Genomic DNA, 17,079 nt, shown 5'->3' on the forward strand with positions numbered 1-17,079 from the left:
AAAAGATTTGGCATGGCCAAACAAACACAAAAGTGTTCAGGTGCAGTATCACACAGATCAGTAAAGAATTTACAAAAAACCATAGTGTATAATACTGTGACAGTTTTTGCAATATATTCACATACAGTATTCTCCGACTACCTGTAAATAAACTGGCCATAAATCCTGAAGAACCTTGTCTATAAAATTGAGTAACCCATCAATAGCGTATCTCTTCTAAAAATACCCGTATTTTACACTAATATACAAGGTATCTGCTTGCAAACACACAAGTAGCCATAAATAAAACTTTATTCTTTCATTTCATTTACAAGCTACCAAGTACCATGTATTTACACAGCACTGGACACTTAAAGTAGTTGCAGTCACAAAATGATCCAGACAGCTGTTGATAAAGTAAGGATCTTAAGATAAAAGCAAAGTAATACTGTAACAGATAAGTGGCAAAAAAGCAGTTTTGCCATAATGATCAGACTTGCATGTTGCATCAATTCTGGTTGAAACGACTGAGCGCCATGCGATTCTCAGCTTTAATTGTTTGCAGTCTGGCTAAAGTTTGTACAGTCATTTCTCTTTTGCAGTTATTAAAATAAAAAAGTTAAAAACTATAGCAGCAACAAGCAAACCCTGTGACAGGAAGGCAAGGTTTAAGAACTAAAAAAGTTTATACAATGTGCTTAGGAAGGTTGCAGAATTTATCTTCCATCAGCTGGAGTTCGACTGAGTGACAACATGATTCGAGCGTATCTTTCACACAGTTCATGTGTGGAGTAGGAGGGTAACTTTGGCGGGTCATTGAAACCTTTAATCTCTGTAGAACAATCTAGCAGTTTTGGCAGGAAATCTGTCAGCTTTTCTTGCAAGTTAGCTGAAAAAAACCCAAGAAAAACAAACATAAGCTTTTACATCTGCATGTGGAATTCTCCTTTTTCTGCTCAACAGTGAGTTTTCATTGGTAGGTGGGAAGAGGAGGAGTTTCACTTAGGATAATCCACTTTCTTCAGCAATAACTAGGATGTACTAGTTCCTAGTAAGATGTTAATATAAATGCCTGTTCAGATGGTCTAATACCACTAATGGCCTAATACCCCAGTGCAGTATATGGAAAAACTGTATATTTAAATGTGTATGGGATTATTCAAAAGTCAGGGTAGCTCAAAATACATTACCGAGGCACAAAAGAGATAGGCTCAATTTAAGACATTGAAAACATCACATTTATAAACAAGGTGCACGAGGGCCTTTTACCTTAATGAATAAATGACTTACGTTCCATTTCTTGTCCAAGATAGGAACACCAGCGGTTTCTCATATCTTCCACAGCAACAATATCTTTTTCTTCCATTTCATCCACCAGTAGTAATGGCAAGCACGGGACAATAAGCTCATTCATAATGATCAGGCCATTATTTACTTCCTGATCATCTCCTGATTCAAACAGTGCTGCAGCATGTTCATTTAGTTTCTTCATTAACCACCATAAAAAAGGAAAGCCTTTAAGTATACAGCATTTCACATTCTACCATGCATCAGTTTCTGTTTATTTTAAAGTACAGTCTCCTCCTACAAAACTACCTGGTAATTTATATTAACTACAGTTGCACTTTAACATTTACAGCAACGATGCATATACTCTATTAAACCACTTGATCTACTTATTCCTCAAGCCACTTCATTTGATACCTGCCAACTCAACCTCTGCAGCTGTTCTTTTTAAGTCTGCTTTTGTTTTCTCACTATTGCTAAAAGTGATATATAATCAAGGAAAAAAATCCCTTGTTCCCTGCTGATGCCTTTCCTATATTTGTCTCCCCATCAAACTGTGGCAACAGGGTGAGTCTGCTCACAAACGCTGTCAACTGTCGTTCCTATCTAGCCCAGAGATGATGGCAGTGAGCACACTATTACAATTATAAAGATGACCGATTATTCAAAAAAAAAAAAAAAAAGGGAATAATATTTTCCTTCTTACTTTTTTTTTTTTCCTTTACACAAGTCTAAGTATTAACTTGTTAATGAAAGGGGGTTTTGGTTGGTTTTGTTTTACATTATAGCAACACTTTTCTACTAAATAGTTTTGTTAAAGCTATCCAACAAGTTTAACTTTTGGAAACATACTTCACCCTTCACTTACTAGCAAACATTCTCGTCTGTAGTGAGATATCAGCTCTTCATCATGCCCTCTGTATGGGCCTTTGGACAAGAGTTCTTTGTTATTCTGGTAAGCATAGATAAGGTAGAGCAAGGCTTCCATATAGCTGAAGTAAAGAAATAAAAACATTAGATGCAACATCCAGGTATCACCTGTTTCAAGGTAACTACTGTGCTTTTCAAAGGATAGGTAACTTCACTTGCTTGTTTGACTGTAAATCCACCCCACCCCACCAATCTCTTCATAATGTTTTTTCTGCCACACGATTTCATCTTTTATGCACATCAGAACAATTTATTTTATTATCAGGTTAGATCACTTGCACATGAAGTCTGGTCCAAAGCTCACTGAAATCAATGGATATCATTTCACTTACTTCAAAAATAGCTTTGGACTAGCCTTGAGTATACATGAAAACTTAATTTTTCCTGCGTGCATTTATGTCACATTAGGTCTGATCTTCCATTGCCAGATGTATCTTGTTAGCATTCTACACCTTAGCAAATAAGATTTAAAGATGTCACCTTAGTTCTAAAAAATAAACTGAATTTTTAGCCTCACTAACTGTAAGTTCTTCCAAATTTTTAATGTCTGAAGTGATGGAAGATGACAGAACAGCATTTCAAAAGCAGAAGTGCTGCTAGACTGTTGATATTTCTGTCTTTAAACTAAATGCAGAAGACAAATACAAGCCTATTTGTTAATCTGTGTGTAAAGGCATCTCCGCTGATTATTATCTTTTAGGTTATTAGGTCCTGTTACTTGTCCTTTACCAATCTTCCCTCACACTGTTCCATACCATTTCCAGCAAACACCTTAAATTGTTAATTCCCTAACTTACAGAAACCCAGTTATGACAGACAGCCCCTGAAAGCAGTTCAGGCAGCTATCCTAAAATCAAGCAGTTAGAAATCTCATTTTCGTTCAAACTAAAAAAAAAAAAAAAAATCTAGGAAGAGAATGTTCCTACTGGAGTGGTTAGAGGAACAGTACTCTGTGCACTCACTCACTCCTAGTGGGAACAGGAGGTCATGGTTAAAGTTTAAATTGCCAAAATCAAACCATCAGAAGGTTGAAAATGGCTAAAAATTATGTGAGAGGACACACAGACCATACCTGAAAAATACACTTCAGAATCTTCCAAAGTAGACAAACTCAAGACTTACAGTAATGCCTCCCAATCAGACAACACAAAAAGAAGGGAAAAGGCTACTTGAAATAGCAATGGTTCCTTAAACCTTTACCTTCTAATAACCCTGTTAAGAAGATCAAGATGAACCCCAACACCGTAATTTCAGAATCTACTGTGCAGTTATTTCTTCCACCAGGAGATCTGTTCATAGTCCCTTGTAATCCCAAATATTTTTGCTTAAGTAATATAAGTACAGTCACTGTTCTCCAGCTTTTTGTCCTCAAACTACAAAGCTATGCTTTCATTAAAAGCAGCAGTCCTATTACCCTCTCCTCTAATCTATTCTTCCTACCCGTAAAAACTCTTCACACCACTGATCAACAACAAAACTGACCAGGCAGCAAAAAACTTAATGTAGGAGGAAAGGGGAGAAGATGGTTGCAGGAAACTGGAATTACTGATTATAAAGCCAGGAGCAGGACCTTCCCTCCTTTTCCATTCTTAGTTCAGTTATTTGTGAAACTGCAGTTTTAAATTACAGTGTCAACAACTTAGTTAATCCAAAATTAAAAACTTACTGCTGGTAGTGGCCTTATTCCCAGACCCTCTCCCTACTCCTTCCCCCCGTTGTGTAACATTTCCCTGAAACAACCACAGTGCCATCTAACAGCAAGACAAGCAATTTAAAATCATTACTGTACATCCAAGCTCAGAGTCTTTATATATCTTGAGAGTCTGAGGAATATGACTATAGTGTAAACTAGCAAACAGATTCTGCCTTTTCACACCTGAAATGCACATAAATTCCAGCCTATCAAGTCTAAGCCTAAAATCACTGAAGCTGCTCACAAAATTACGGAGCTCGCTGGGTCTAGGCTTCAGTAAAAGCAGAAGTTGGCTAAATTTTAGCACTGCCCTGAGAAAGGCATTTCAGACAAAACTGAAAAACCGTATTGGATTCCAAGAAACTTGAAAGGCAACTGCAAAGCTCTACAGTTTGTTCACTTTTCTGTTACTACCGTAAGAGTGAGCTGCAGGTAAAACCTCCTTCCACAGTTCATTAGCTGGTTGCATTTATCTCACCCATAGCATATTCCTACTTTATAGTACAGTCAGAGAAGATATGCCTGCAAGACCCTTTAATTCTCCACCTGCAGTGAAAAGAGGGCCTTGTCAACCACCATAAGGGAACATGAGTGAACATAAAGTAGGCATGAAAAAGATACACCGAACTACTTCTTTAATGTTGATTCTGCATTTGTTCAATACAGTACAGTTATATAAGGGGATCAGAGACCACCTAGATAAAGGCTGATTTTTGGCTCCATCTAGAGATTGAGTGCTACTAGATATCAATTAGTTATTAAGAAAAGTTGGTCAACAGAGGGAGATGGATTTATGAAAAAAGCCTCAGAACAGTCCTGCTAATGAAGGTTGTATTTCAAGTATGGAAGTTTATGTTGCCATAAATATTTTTCAAGTTACATTTTTGATTTCAGTGTTAATAAAGGAATTAGAACAGTTCATCAATTTAGTTTCATTTTCAGAATAAGGATGGTAGTACTGCCCTCTAGAGTGTACAAAATGTGAACCTCAGTAAGTATCTCAATCCTTTGGGAACCTGTAGCTGAAACATGGGTGCATAATTGCAATAGATTGCTTTAGAGCAGGTCAGTGGATACCCAGATCCTCACCCATCCTCTAAGCATGCTTACCTCTAGTCTTACTGTCTTTGTATTAAATACCTCTTGAAGCATTTATGAAATATCATTTCTTGACAACGGGAATGGATTCTACACTTCGGATGTTAGATAAGTCTGATAATACTGACTGTATTTTAGACTCTGATATTGGTCAGAAATAACAGACTAGCCATTATAAGCTTGTTTTCAAAATTACAAAGATGTTTGGAAACAAATGCCTCATCCTAATTCTCCAAATTAATGTGGGTAAGGGAGACCTATACCAAAACCACTGTTTGACACAGAGCAGAAACCTGTGCTTCTCTCCCTCCCTCTGGCACAATCAGAATATATCATGGTAAGAAGCGGATTAGGGAAAACACTGGTATTTTACATTTGAAGGCGCCATCCTGGAGTCCCAGTGCCAAGGAACCTGACGATTCCTGCCTGCATGCTTAGAACGTGCAGGAAGTCTGGGAGTAACACGGAAGATTCCTATATACCACACTAATGCCCGTGACATTTTTGCCTCCTTAAGGATCAAGCAATACCAGAGTGTTTATTTTTCAAATAAGCCAGGCAATCTTCTGAACAACCTTTGTACATAAGCTGTTTAAGACTGACAAAGCACCATATTGCAATTTAGATTATTAATGAAAGTACTATTTATTATATGATAGCAACTGGAAGATAAAGCAAGACTATGGGCTCATTGTGCTAGCCACTATACAAAGACACAGCTTGTCACAAAGACAAGGCAGTGTCTTTTCCAATCAATTTTGCTGGTTTGTTTGGGGTCTTTTTTTTTTGGGGGGGGGGAGCATACAAAACAAGAAAGAGAAATACGAAGCAATTTACTACACACTACAGAGAAAAGAAATTGATTCCCACTATAATTCCTCTACCTATTGTGCTATACGTGAAAAAAAATCAGTGATTGACCACAGAATTGTTTTCGCAACCAAAAATTTATATCATGTGATAGCTCAATTTTCACACGACAGGTATTTTGCAGTTAATCATTTAATTCCTTTGGCTGGGCATGGAAGGAAGAGGTACTTTTGAACAATTCTGTTTCAAAGACTTTTCGGCAGAAAGCTTTGAGGCATTTATATTGTAATGAACACCCTTGTTGCATGTAGTAGAGAATAAATTTTAGTTGCACTGTGTTAAGTACATAAATGTCACCAATTTTATATAGCCACAATTCCTGACTTGGTTCAAAAAGAGAAGTGAATGAATCACCATTGCCTCACGGAGCTAAGAGGAATCAGCTACAACTATGACAGTTACGCATTATAGTTTTCCTCAAATATGTTTTTTTCCCTGACCTTTAAAGCCCATTGCAGGTGGAATTTTGGCTCAGACAAATGCAGAAGGCCAAACTTTGCTTCTGTGGGAAAACCCAGTAAAAAGACAGGCAAGATGGAGACCTGACTAATTGTGGTTGCTGATGAAAGCAGATAAATGTATGTGCACATGTGGTGCCAGAAATTAAAGATTTTTATGTCTGAGGGATACCCAGAGCACTTAAAGTAGCAGAGAAGGAGGAACACAGGTGCATGTGGAAGGTGCTCTGACAGGAGTCCATTGTTTGATAAGAGGTTGGAAATGGAGATTCAGAATAGAAGGTTGCAGGAAACTGAGGTAGATGCAAGACTGAAAACATTAATGGACCGAATAAATGCTTAACTAAAATAAAACACACATTAAACAATTCTTAATTAAAAAAATAGCTTTAGTTATCAATATTGCATTTTGCCTTCAAATCACTCTACTACATTTGAGTTCTACACTACTACTTACCTCTTTTTTTGGAAAAACTCCAATCCTACCATGAGAAACATGGTTGTTTCCCTGAAATTTCTATAGTCTTGATGCCATCTCTGCACATAAGAAAGGGTATATAGAATTTCATCCACAAACATGAAATACAAATTTTTTAAATTTTCTTTTTACTACACACTTTACCTAGTGCTGAATACTCACATTAAGTGCTAAGGACCCATAGTAAGCTTTCATGTGTGAAAAGTGCCTGAAACCCCCCTCTCTCAGTAAAAAGAAAATTCTTAAAGTATTTAAAATATTTCTAGATTAAATTATTTGTATAGAATGTATTACCATTTGAAAGAAACACAAAGCATATTTGGAGAACCACAGTCAGAATTACATGAGATATCCTTTTTCTTCTCAAAAAGAGTTGAGGAGCTAAGAGCCTTTTTTTTTCTTCTTGCACTCAGTTATTTACCCAGGAAGTGTTAGAAAGCTTTTTCATACACTACATATTAAGCTTAACTTTCAGTATAAGAAGGACATAGAAAAAGCCTGAACACTTTACATGGGAAGTATCAAAAAAACAAATGCAATTCAGACTGTGGGGATGTTTATATTGGAACAAAACATTTATCTTACTGCATCACCATTTATACAAAGTGACTACTGGTACACTTCACAGGTAAATGGTCCAAATGAGAAAGGCATTTTTACTGCATTTGGTTAGCAGCCAACTTTCAATGGTTCATTAAAGATAAAATAGGGGACAGTATACCATAATACATAACCACTTCCAGATTCAACAGAAGGAACATGAGAAAGGGTCCAATGAGAAACGCCGATTCACTATACAGGACAAATACTGATACAATCTTAGGAGAAACCACCAACTATCTGACCTGAGAGTTAAACAAGTGGCATGTATCTGCAGGGGAATAGAAGACACCCCCACTTCCTTACACTCTTAAAACTAAGTCCAGAACTGCTTATGCTACCTGTGCAATGCCATTCAGAAACCGGTAAAATATTGAGCCTTGCACAGCCTAAAAATGCAACAGAAATCCCACTATGAGTTTGGACCTAATAGCACAACAATGAGGTATAAGTGGTGTACTGGAATTTAACTAGGACATAAATATCTGCTGTTAAGAGGCCTTAATGAACAGTATTACACAGAGTTGAAACTGAAGCTGTAAAACAAGCTACAGACTTAGCTTTAAATATGAGATTATTTTGACAAATATTAGTCACAGTTGTTATTATCTGAGATTTGTTCTTTTTTTCTTTCCAAGTTCTTTGAAATAGCACAGGAGGAAAAACTAAATGCATAAACTAGTTATGTATGGTCTCAGCACACAAAAGAATCTGATGCTCATAAGACAGTGGGAATGGCTGCAGAGACAACTGGAGGACAAGCACAAATGTGACTGTGCCTGTGACCCAGTTCTCAAGATATGGAAGGCTGGGCTTTGACTACTCTCACTCCTTCACCTCTAGCTGTTCCTGACCAGAGAAAGCCAGTTGGCTCATAGGGCGATAAATTACAAAATACTGTTAGTGATGTCAAGACACATTAAGCAGTAAGGACAGACTCAAAGTTGACATTTATTTATGGTTCAAGCCATTGGAATTACAGATGTGGAAAAAAACAGCTTTAGATCAACTGATCATAGCGGATGTTCTACAAATAAATGGTCTTTCAATACTCATTTTTAACTTCACAGTGTAAGACAAGAAGAAATTTGTGAAGATAAAATTCAGCTTACTGATAAATTTCATGTTACAATTTAATTTAAAGCATAAAAATTACTGACCTCGTATTCTTCCATGTTTACTTCATCTGGCTTTATCATTTCCAGCTTAGCCTGAGCAACCTTCATTATGTTACGGCACCTTACAAAAAGCAACAAGAAATAGTGGAACATTACTGGAAATTCTCAAAGGATATTATCCATACAAAGACAGCAGCCTCAAACAGGATAAGCTGCAGCCTTATGCAAAATAGTATGAAAACACTGTGGAAAATGTGTTTTTTATTATGCATGATATAATCAGCAGGAGAGGGAATACTTTTGAAGTACGTGTGATGGAGGCCTGTGCTATTTAAGAATTACTTCTTGTTTTATTTTGCTAAATTGCCATGTTGCTCAGTCTTCCTTTTAAATTTAAAGTTCAGATGACTTGAAACTCCCCAATATTTACTTTGCAAAAGTACCATTAGAGGATTATTCATTACACAGAAATCAGATTATTGTTCTCTGCCTTTCAATTTATTTATTTCTTTAAATAAGTAAATATATGGAATTTTGTGTGGAAAAAGAGATGTTGTCTTGCTTTCAAGTAAGCTACACATCTAGCTTGTAAGGCTTTGCTGTCTACTGCTGGCTTTCAGGGCAGTGAAAAAATACAAATTACCCAGCCTTATACAGTGTTTTGAAAGAAGATAAAGAAATCTACGTGCAAAATTATGTACAACATTGAGTATTTCTTTCTTATTTCATACCAATAGAAACCCAACTTCTTGTTTACTCTTCTTTATAAAGATTTTTATGAAGATGGTATTTTTTTACAAAAATATAATTGCATGCTATTAACTAGGAGTTAAATCCAAACACACACACTAGCCTTCCCTCTATTACCTGCGCTATCTGAAAATGAAGGGGCATCTCCACACATCACAGAACATTTGTGAGCACAGGAAATGAGACACACAGATCTTATTACCTTTCATCAAAGCTAAGATTGTGATCTCCAAACTGTTCCAGTAATGTTCTCTCAATTATCTTCTTTGGTGCCTGGTTTTGGATGAAGTAAACAATTGCATGACGCAAACGGTAATCACATTCAGGTGGTGGATCTTCCTGGGCTAACTTGAGCAAACGCGTGTATTCCAATTTAATTGCCTAAATAATTTTAAAAACACACATTATTCTTTCTGGCTTTTAACTCTTATACGTCACAGGCACTAACAGGATAATTCATGTCCCATGGCCTTGTGCCTACAAAGTAAATTTTTAACAATTCCACAGTCCACCCTTCTAACAAATCTGAAGTAAGTTACAAAAACAAAAAACCCAAAACAAAACAATGGACAAATGGTAAAGCTGTTCCTGTCTCTCCCCAAGTAGGGCTGCCAAAAGCCCAGGTAGACCTTTACTTTGAAAGCAGTCCCAATCCCATGCTGTATCTCCCAAGAAAAAGTTTATCCAATCCCTAGAGAGGCTTCTTGAAGCATTTACAGTCCAAAAGCAGTGTATTTCAGACACTTTACTCAAAGGAATCTTCTAAATCTCATAAGGTAAAACCAGTACCTCTAATACATGGTTAAAATGTAAACACCTGAATAAAATAAATTATACTGAAAGTTTAATGAACATGTATGATTTTAAAAACACTAAGTGAGAATGGAAAATGGTTTTCAACAAAAATCACATTGTAGGATTTCTTGAAGAAAATAATACTTCAGTATGAATAGTACTAGTCTCCTGTAGGGCAGGACAGAGCCCTCACTGAATATTTTAGATCAACTTTAGAGGTCATCAGAATGTTTACTTTTCTAGCTTTGCCAGCACATTAGATTTTAATGAACATCATCTGTTATGTTCATTAGATTTTATTCACTAAAACTATACAGCATGAACAAGAGCAGTAACAAGAAAAATAATCAGAAAAAATGGTGACAAACGTTAATATATTCCATAATTTATCTCTCAAAATAGGGAGGTGATCAGATTGTTTGCTAAACACTAAATGTCGACTTGATACAAATTACTTAACACAGTAGCTTCACACATTAGCAAAGTTTCAATACAACATATGCACAAAATAAGGCTCCAAAGCAGGCAGAAAAATACTCTGTTCAATACTTCAAATTCCTTTATGTGGAATTACCTGGCAGTAGCAGGTAACTCCTTGATGTTTAACTATTGGAAATTTGGGCTCCCATCCTCTACTAATATACCTTTTGTTTCAGGACTAACCACATGGGTACGATACTATTCATACAGGCCTAAACACACTTAAAACTTAACAGAATGTTGTGCATCAGTATTTTTAAATAGTAATCATATGCATTATGATTAAAAAGGAAGTTGGGGAGAATCAATTATAAATATCAAAAGCCACAGTTTCTGTTATATCAGAATAAATTCTACCATTACAAAACCAACATGGATAACTATGCAATTAAAACCTGTTTATTGGGGTAGGCCAGAAACAAAAAGCAATTGCTATCAGACATTTAATTTTTCAGATATTTACTTAGAAGTAGAAAAAAAATGCAACACAAACCCTATATTTTGATATACATATTTAAAGAAAACAAAACTGTACGCTACAGATTCAGAAATCCTATGTACAATGAAAAAATAACAGTTTCTTTACACAGAATACAGGAAAAGGGGCTGGTTGAAAAAAAATATTACATGCTTTATTTTTCTGACTGAGAATGTTATATAAAGATCTTAAGATAAACATTCTGCAAGGAACTGTCTTAAAAGTCTGAAGAAGGATGACTGGAAAAGGTCATTGATCAAGAAGTATCTTAGTGAGTTTGTATTAGTCACTTCTCATGCCTGAGAGCTAAAGGGGGAGTGAAACCTTGGCAAGCAGTAACCATGACACACGTCAAATGGGTTTTACCTGGGTTACACTAAAACAAAGACATCGTAGAAAACAACCACAATCTTCTCTAAACACTCATTTTATAAAAAACAAACATGTGAAGAAACTCAGAGTATAACAGTATTAAAAAATCTCATTGAAGCCTTTACAATAAGATTTCATCTGATAAGTTTCAAAATACAGATTTTGTTACTAAGTAGGACCACTTCATATGCATAAGTTCATACTAATGCATTCCTCAAAAATGAAGCATGTTCCATCTCTTCTAAGTTATTGCAAACATGATTCAGCAGAAAACGAGTAAGGAAACTTTTCTAGTCTCCAAGAATGCAGTGTCAGAATATTTTCTCACTCAAAGACAAATTCCATACCCCCATGAAGTGAAAATGTTGAAGCATTCAAAAATAAAGACTGAAAACCATTTCAACTGAGCATTGTTTTGACAACTCTGAAGCACTAAATGTAATTTTATTTTGAACTGCATTTCTGTTTGTATATTATCAAAACACCCTTCACATTCAAAAAAATAATTAAGTGTAATTAAACCTTCTGGTAAAGAGTTTGATTTGATCAAATGAGTGAGAGTTTTTTCAACTTAAAAATAAAAAATAAGATTAACATCTTTTCCTTAAGTAATAAATTTAAAAAAAAAAAAAAACAACAGCTTTGGATACCAAACAAAACCTATTTGACTTAACAGAGGCCACGGCAGGTGTGTCTCCATCCCCTGAGGGCAGCACAATTAACAGAAAGCCCTGTAAACAGGGGTTATGGTAGTAACACTTCTCTAAGTATCCATTGCAAAAACCCACAGAAGCAGACAAACAAACCCATGAGATTTCAATTTCCTTACCAAGGGGTTGGAGAATTTTTTATTTTTTGTTTGGCTGTTGTTTGTTTCTTGGTTTTCACAATTTCTTCTAGTGCAACTACACCGTAACAATTAAGAAAGCAGCCTGCTACGCAATGACACACAAGAAACTTCTTCCCCCTCTCCAAATCACATTTGAGAGGACTTTGCATCATGTCAAAGTAATTCCTTTTCTAATACCCTGAAAATTCAAAACATCATGAGCTAAAACTGCTCTGAAGTTTGTGTATTTAAGAAGACTAACACATTTTTAAATCTCATATAATTGTGAAGAGTAATAGTGACAAAAAGCCTGATGTCTAATTCCCAGTAATAAAGTACTGCATAAGTAAATAGTATTGACATCTGTGCAGTTACACAAAAGAAAGCAATTTAGATTTATTAAAAATCTTCTAAGAAGTACAAAAGAAAAGCTTCTTTTTGAAATAAACAACGAATGACTAAACGCTGATGTGCCTGGTAAAAAAGAAAAACTGATGTCACAGTCTAGCAAAGGCATGAGTTTTGTTACTAATAGGGAAAAAAAATATTCTTATTGATTACATATCTAGGTTTCATGTTGCTTGCTAGTACTATTAGAAAACTAAAATGCAGAAAGGTACATAAGCTGCTTATATTAAGGCAGTGTACCGCTGAATCAACAGGGAAAGAGCTGTCTGTTTTTCAAGGGAGAAATACCTAAATGGAGGACTGGTATCATAGAAGCGTACATATAAATGCTGGAACAGTCTTAATATGCATCAAAGGGTGGAGGGAGAAGGCATATCTAACAAGAAAAGTCAGAGGAGAAAAAGTTGAAAATGTTAGTTGTACCTTAAAGAACCCTGCTTCTGGCCCACACCTGTCATAAACATTCCTGGCTTTACCTATAGCCATGATAATACCTTGCATGTTCGGGGTCAGCATGACCTGCCACAAGGGATTTAAGGTAAAAGTTTTGAATGATTAATATTTTAATGACCAAATTCAATATGCTTTTAGTCCATGCAAGATAAAAGCAACTTAATGCATGCATACATTGAAATGGCACATTTCAATACAGATCTGGTGTGCATATTCTGCAAATCAGTCATGGCATGTGTATATATTTTTACTGTAACAACATATGATTAAAGGAAGCATACAAAAAAAATTGAAGAACTGTGTCAAATACAATTTAAAAGTTACATGGCCAAAACTTCCCAGGAAAGGAACATGCATTGTTCAGCATTAGTATCCATCAGGAACTGCATACTAATTGAGTGCTACCACCCATGGCCACCAAAGGATTTAAAAAAAAAAAAAAAAAAAAAAAATTCAAGTAGAAAAATCACCCAATTACACTTCATATATTCTACACTAAAAGAATAGTAAACTACACTGCCTGTATTTTATGCATATTTCAACATCAAAATAAGGGACCATTGCTGCAAATGCAATTGGTCCCTGAACCATTTGCAGACAAATCTACAATCAAAAATCAAACCCAAAGCATTTAACAAAAACAAAGCCAAACATAAGACACATATCTCACAGCTATTCATATCAGTTATATACAAACAATCCGATACATCTAAGTTACTCAGAAAGGCCTTTCTCCTTTCGTATCTGTGAGCAAAGAAAAACACTCCCTCTCTCCCTGCCCAGGGTATGGCTAGAACAGCAACTGGCACAGCAACAAAAGATGAAGAACCCTAAACTCTCCAGATGAGTTTCCCACACATATGAAAAACATTTTGATAAAAAGTGAATACACTTAAAGGAACAGGGAAATAGGAAAGAAAGACAATGGCATGGGGACAACAGTGGAAGAAAAAAAACTAAAAAAGCAAGTCATTAGGTGAGGCTAAATCCTCATGTCTTTGAAGGTGGAGACTACACATTTGTGAGAAGCCAAACTCAGTGTGACTATATGAATTACATTTCTTTGTTCCCCATCCCATACTCCCAGTTTCAACTGATTGCAATTACAAGGCAGGAAGACCTGAAATACCCATTTGCCCAGGGAAGCAAAAGCTCCCCAAAGCCCACCAAGAACACATGCTCAGACACCCGAGAATATGGGCTGCACCAACAGTGTCCCCAACCAAAACAAAGAGAAAGTAAGCAGTGTCAAGGCAGGACAGCTTGATGACCTAGCAGTGTTGCTTTCTGCTGTTAAAATAGGCCAGCAGAAAATAACGTCTCTCAGGATATCATGGGCCTCTCATCTGTTCCTCAAGTACCAGGTACATGCACCACCCTGGTTCTGATTTGGGAAAAAAGATTATTTGTATTTATTTTCTTAAGCCTTAGAAGAGTCAGCTCCACCAGCCGTATCAGTTTCAAGTTATTTCCATGGATAAATTAATCCTTCAAGCCTGAAAAGCTTAACCGTGGCAAATAAGGGATCGGACTTGAAAATTAGCTTTATTGGACTGACAAGAAAGCACAAACATTAAAAACTTCACTCACTATCCTGTCACTTCTTAAATAATGTAGTAGTCTGCAGTCTATCACCAGCATTTCAAAGGCTATCTGGCCTAACTCAAACATTCAACTTTCACAGCTAAAAAGACAAATATACCTCCAGTGTAAGTGGTACCATGCAAAGCGTGACAATTAGAATAGCCTGTGCTTTCCTTTCATATTTCATTAGAAATTAAGACACTGTTAAGGTTACAAATCGCTAAGCATTTAGTTTTGCAGAAATCTGTTAGGTGTCACGATGTGCAAACATGCCAAAAATTCTCATCAGGCAGCACAAGAAAGCACCGAGGAGGAGTGGTGCACACGACTGCAATCAAATGTACCTCATCGTCATAACCCCCCTCCTCTGACTCAATCACAAAAGTCCCTACATCAGGAATCGCCACCTCTACAACTCGCTGGTTAGGAGCTGGTTGAGCTGGGGCATTATCAGAGCTCTGCAGAAGAAAACCATTATCAGTATGTGTGTGTAGGAAAAAAAAAATTAAATAAATAAAATCAGAAAATAGAGAAAATTCCAGAAAAGTTGCAAGCTGATAGGCTGATCAAGTAAAATGATGTGCATTGATGAAGTTCTGAAAAAAGTTATAAATATCATTTATATTCTCTAATTACTTACAATTTTTTAAGCAGTACATTTTAAAATTAAGCCATAATTATTAAAAATATTTCATTTGTTCTTTATTCACCAATTACATCTTTAAAGGTAGGTGTGCCAGTACTGCAACTCTAACATCCATTACAAATTTAAGGCAGCTGTTAAAGGATGAGTCTGTGAACCACCACTTCTTTTCATACATTTCACCAAAAAATTACTAAATATATCTGAAATATCTGATGAATTCATACTAAGGGATGGCAAGAAGCCAAAGGTTAACATTTCCTGATGCTCTGGGAAAAAAAAAAAAAAAAAATCAAACCAATCAAAATATTTGAAAGAATATTTAAAGGTGCATTACATTCAACAGGTTTGTATTTTTTTTTAAAGAGTAATTAGAAAATTAGAGGAAGATAATTCTAATCACTGAAATTCTTGCAGTGTTAAAGTAAGTTTTAAACAACAATGGAGACAAATCTCAGCTCCTACCACCTATCATTGTATAAGAGTCACTTTACAACATTGCAGAACTTAAGCCTTGACTCTAATCAAAGCCATTACAGAGTGCCATGCTACTTGTTCTGCAACTATTACAATAATTTCACTTTTAAACAAAGATTCCAGAAACACATAGTATCTATTTACACCCAGCACTGTATAAATACAAAGGAAGACTGTGCAGAGGCAGAAAAAAGGACAAAAGGGCAGAAACTGGACACAAATGATCATGTGGTGACTAACATACAATCCTGTTGCATGTTACATGGCTTTCCTTCTTTCAAAATGGACAAAAAGTGGAGGAAAGGAATATATGCCTGCACGTCAGAATGCATATGGAAGTAGAATAATTAAAAAGCGTGCTGATACACTGAGAAGGAAGCGCAATTCTGCCTAAGTTAAATTTAGGCATACAGAGAGGAGGTTTTAAACATTAACAGAGTACCTACATATTAGCTAGAAATTGGCTTTAGATTCTAACATCTGAAATACACTTGGTTCTAAATAAAAGAGTTAGCACGGTTCAGGGGTTTTTCTCTTTATTTTTAAAGAACCATCCACCTTGTTGCAAAACAATGCAGTGAAAATATTGGAAAAAGACGACCTGTATCTGCCTCATTAAGCCTATCATGATGTTCCCCACATAGTTCCTCAGCCGCCATCTTGTAAAATCCTAAGTTTGATCACTGTGCAAAGTGTCATTAGCCCAAACTAAAACACCTTATCCATGGAATCGAGTCTGTAGGAATCCTCCATAATGCACTGGGATGGATGCCCACAGACTCTGGAAAGAGGACAGCATCATGAAATATGTTTTTATTATGGGTTTGGTATGTTCATAGCTACACCTTCAGCTGGAGGTAACATGTTAAACAGGCTCCCCTAAGCTGTTCTGTGTTTTGGAAACTCAAAGAGTCAGATATGCTCTAGCCTAAAGCACCAGTGGTAGAGCATCTTTCCATCCAGGGTTAGATTAGTTTCCCTATTGGATTTCATTTCAGTTTAGCAGAGAAAGCATGATGCTTTGCTCTCCTGACACCACAGGAGAGAGGGATGGAAAACATGTCAGGTGTAAGAGTCAACAAGTTGTCAAGTCATTTTCAAAGGCTTTGAGAGGACTTTCCTGTCAGCCCCAAAAGTATTTGGGGCTAGACTGCTTTTGTTTGATGAGGATTCATACCCGAACTTAGGAAGCATGATTCAAAGTTTGCACAGATCTAAATTTTTCGTATCTCTAGTAGTTACTAGGGGTGACTAAGTTACACTGTTTATTTCTTATTCTCACTGTTTTATCCTTACAGA

General features: G+C 36.1%; 1 protein-coding gene across 3 annotated transcripts in view; it reads right to left on the minus strand.

Annotated features, from left to right (window-relative positions):
- Window positions 1–273: 273 nt before the first annotated feature.
- Window positions 274–17,079, minus strand: part of USP25 (ubiquitin specific peptidase 25) — a 94,353-nt gene continuing 77,547 nt past the window's right edge. For 2 of the 3 annotated variants that reach the window (XM_042788594.1, XM_042788595.1), the window contains 6 exons: window positions 9,464–9,642; window positions 8,554–8,632; window positions 6,773–6,852; window positions 2,135–2,258; window positions 1,270–1,465; window positions 274–868 (listed from right to left, as the gene is read on the minus strand). In XM_042788594.1, coding sequence (XP_042644528.1) covers window positions 696–868; window positions 1,270–1,465; window positions 2,135–2,258; window positions 6,773–6,852; window positions 8,554–8,632; window positions 9,464–9,642 — 831 coding nt within the window. In that variant the 3' untranslated portion in view covers window positions 274–695. Of the gene's footprint in view, window positions 869–1,269; window positions 1,466–2,134; window positions 2,259–6,772; window positions 6,853–8,553; window positions 8,633–9,463; window positions 9,643–13,046; window positions 13,143–15,004; window positions 15,119–17,079 lie in introns of all 3 variants that reach the window. The other variant, XM_042788596.1, reaches the window with a different exon arrangement.

The sequence above is a fragment of the Tyto alba genome, unplaced genomic scaffold (assembly GCF_018691265.1).
Source record: "Tyto alba isolate M040663 unplaced genomic scaffold, T.alba_DEE_v4.0 Super-Scaffold_14, whole genome shotgun sequence".
Taxonomy (NCBI): Eukaryota; Metazoa; Chordata; class Aves; order Strigiformes; family Tytonidae; genus Tyto; species Tyto alba.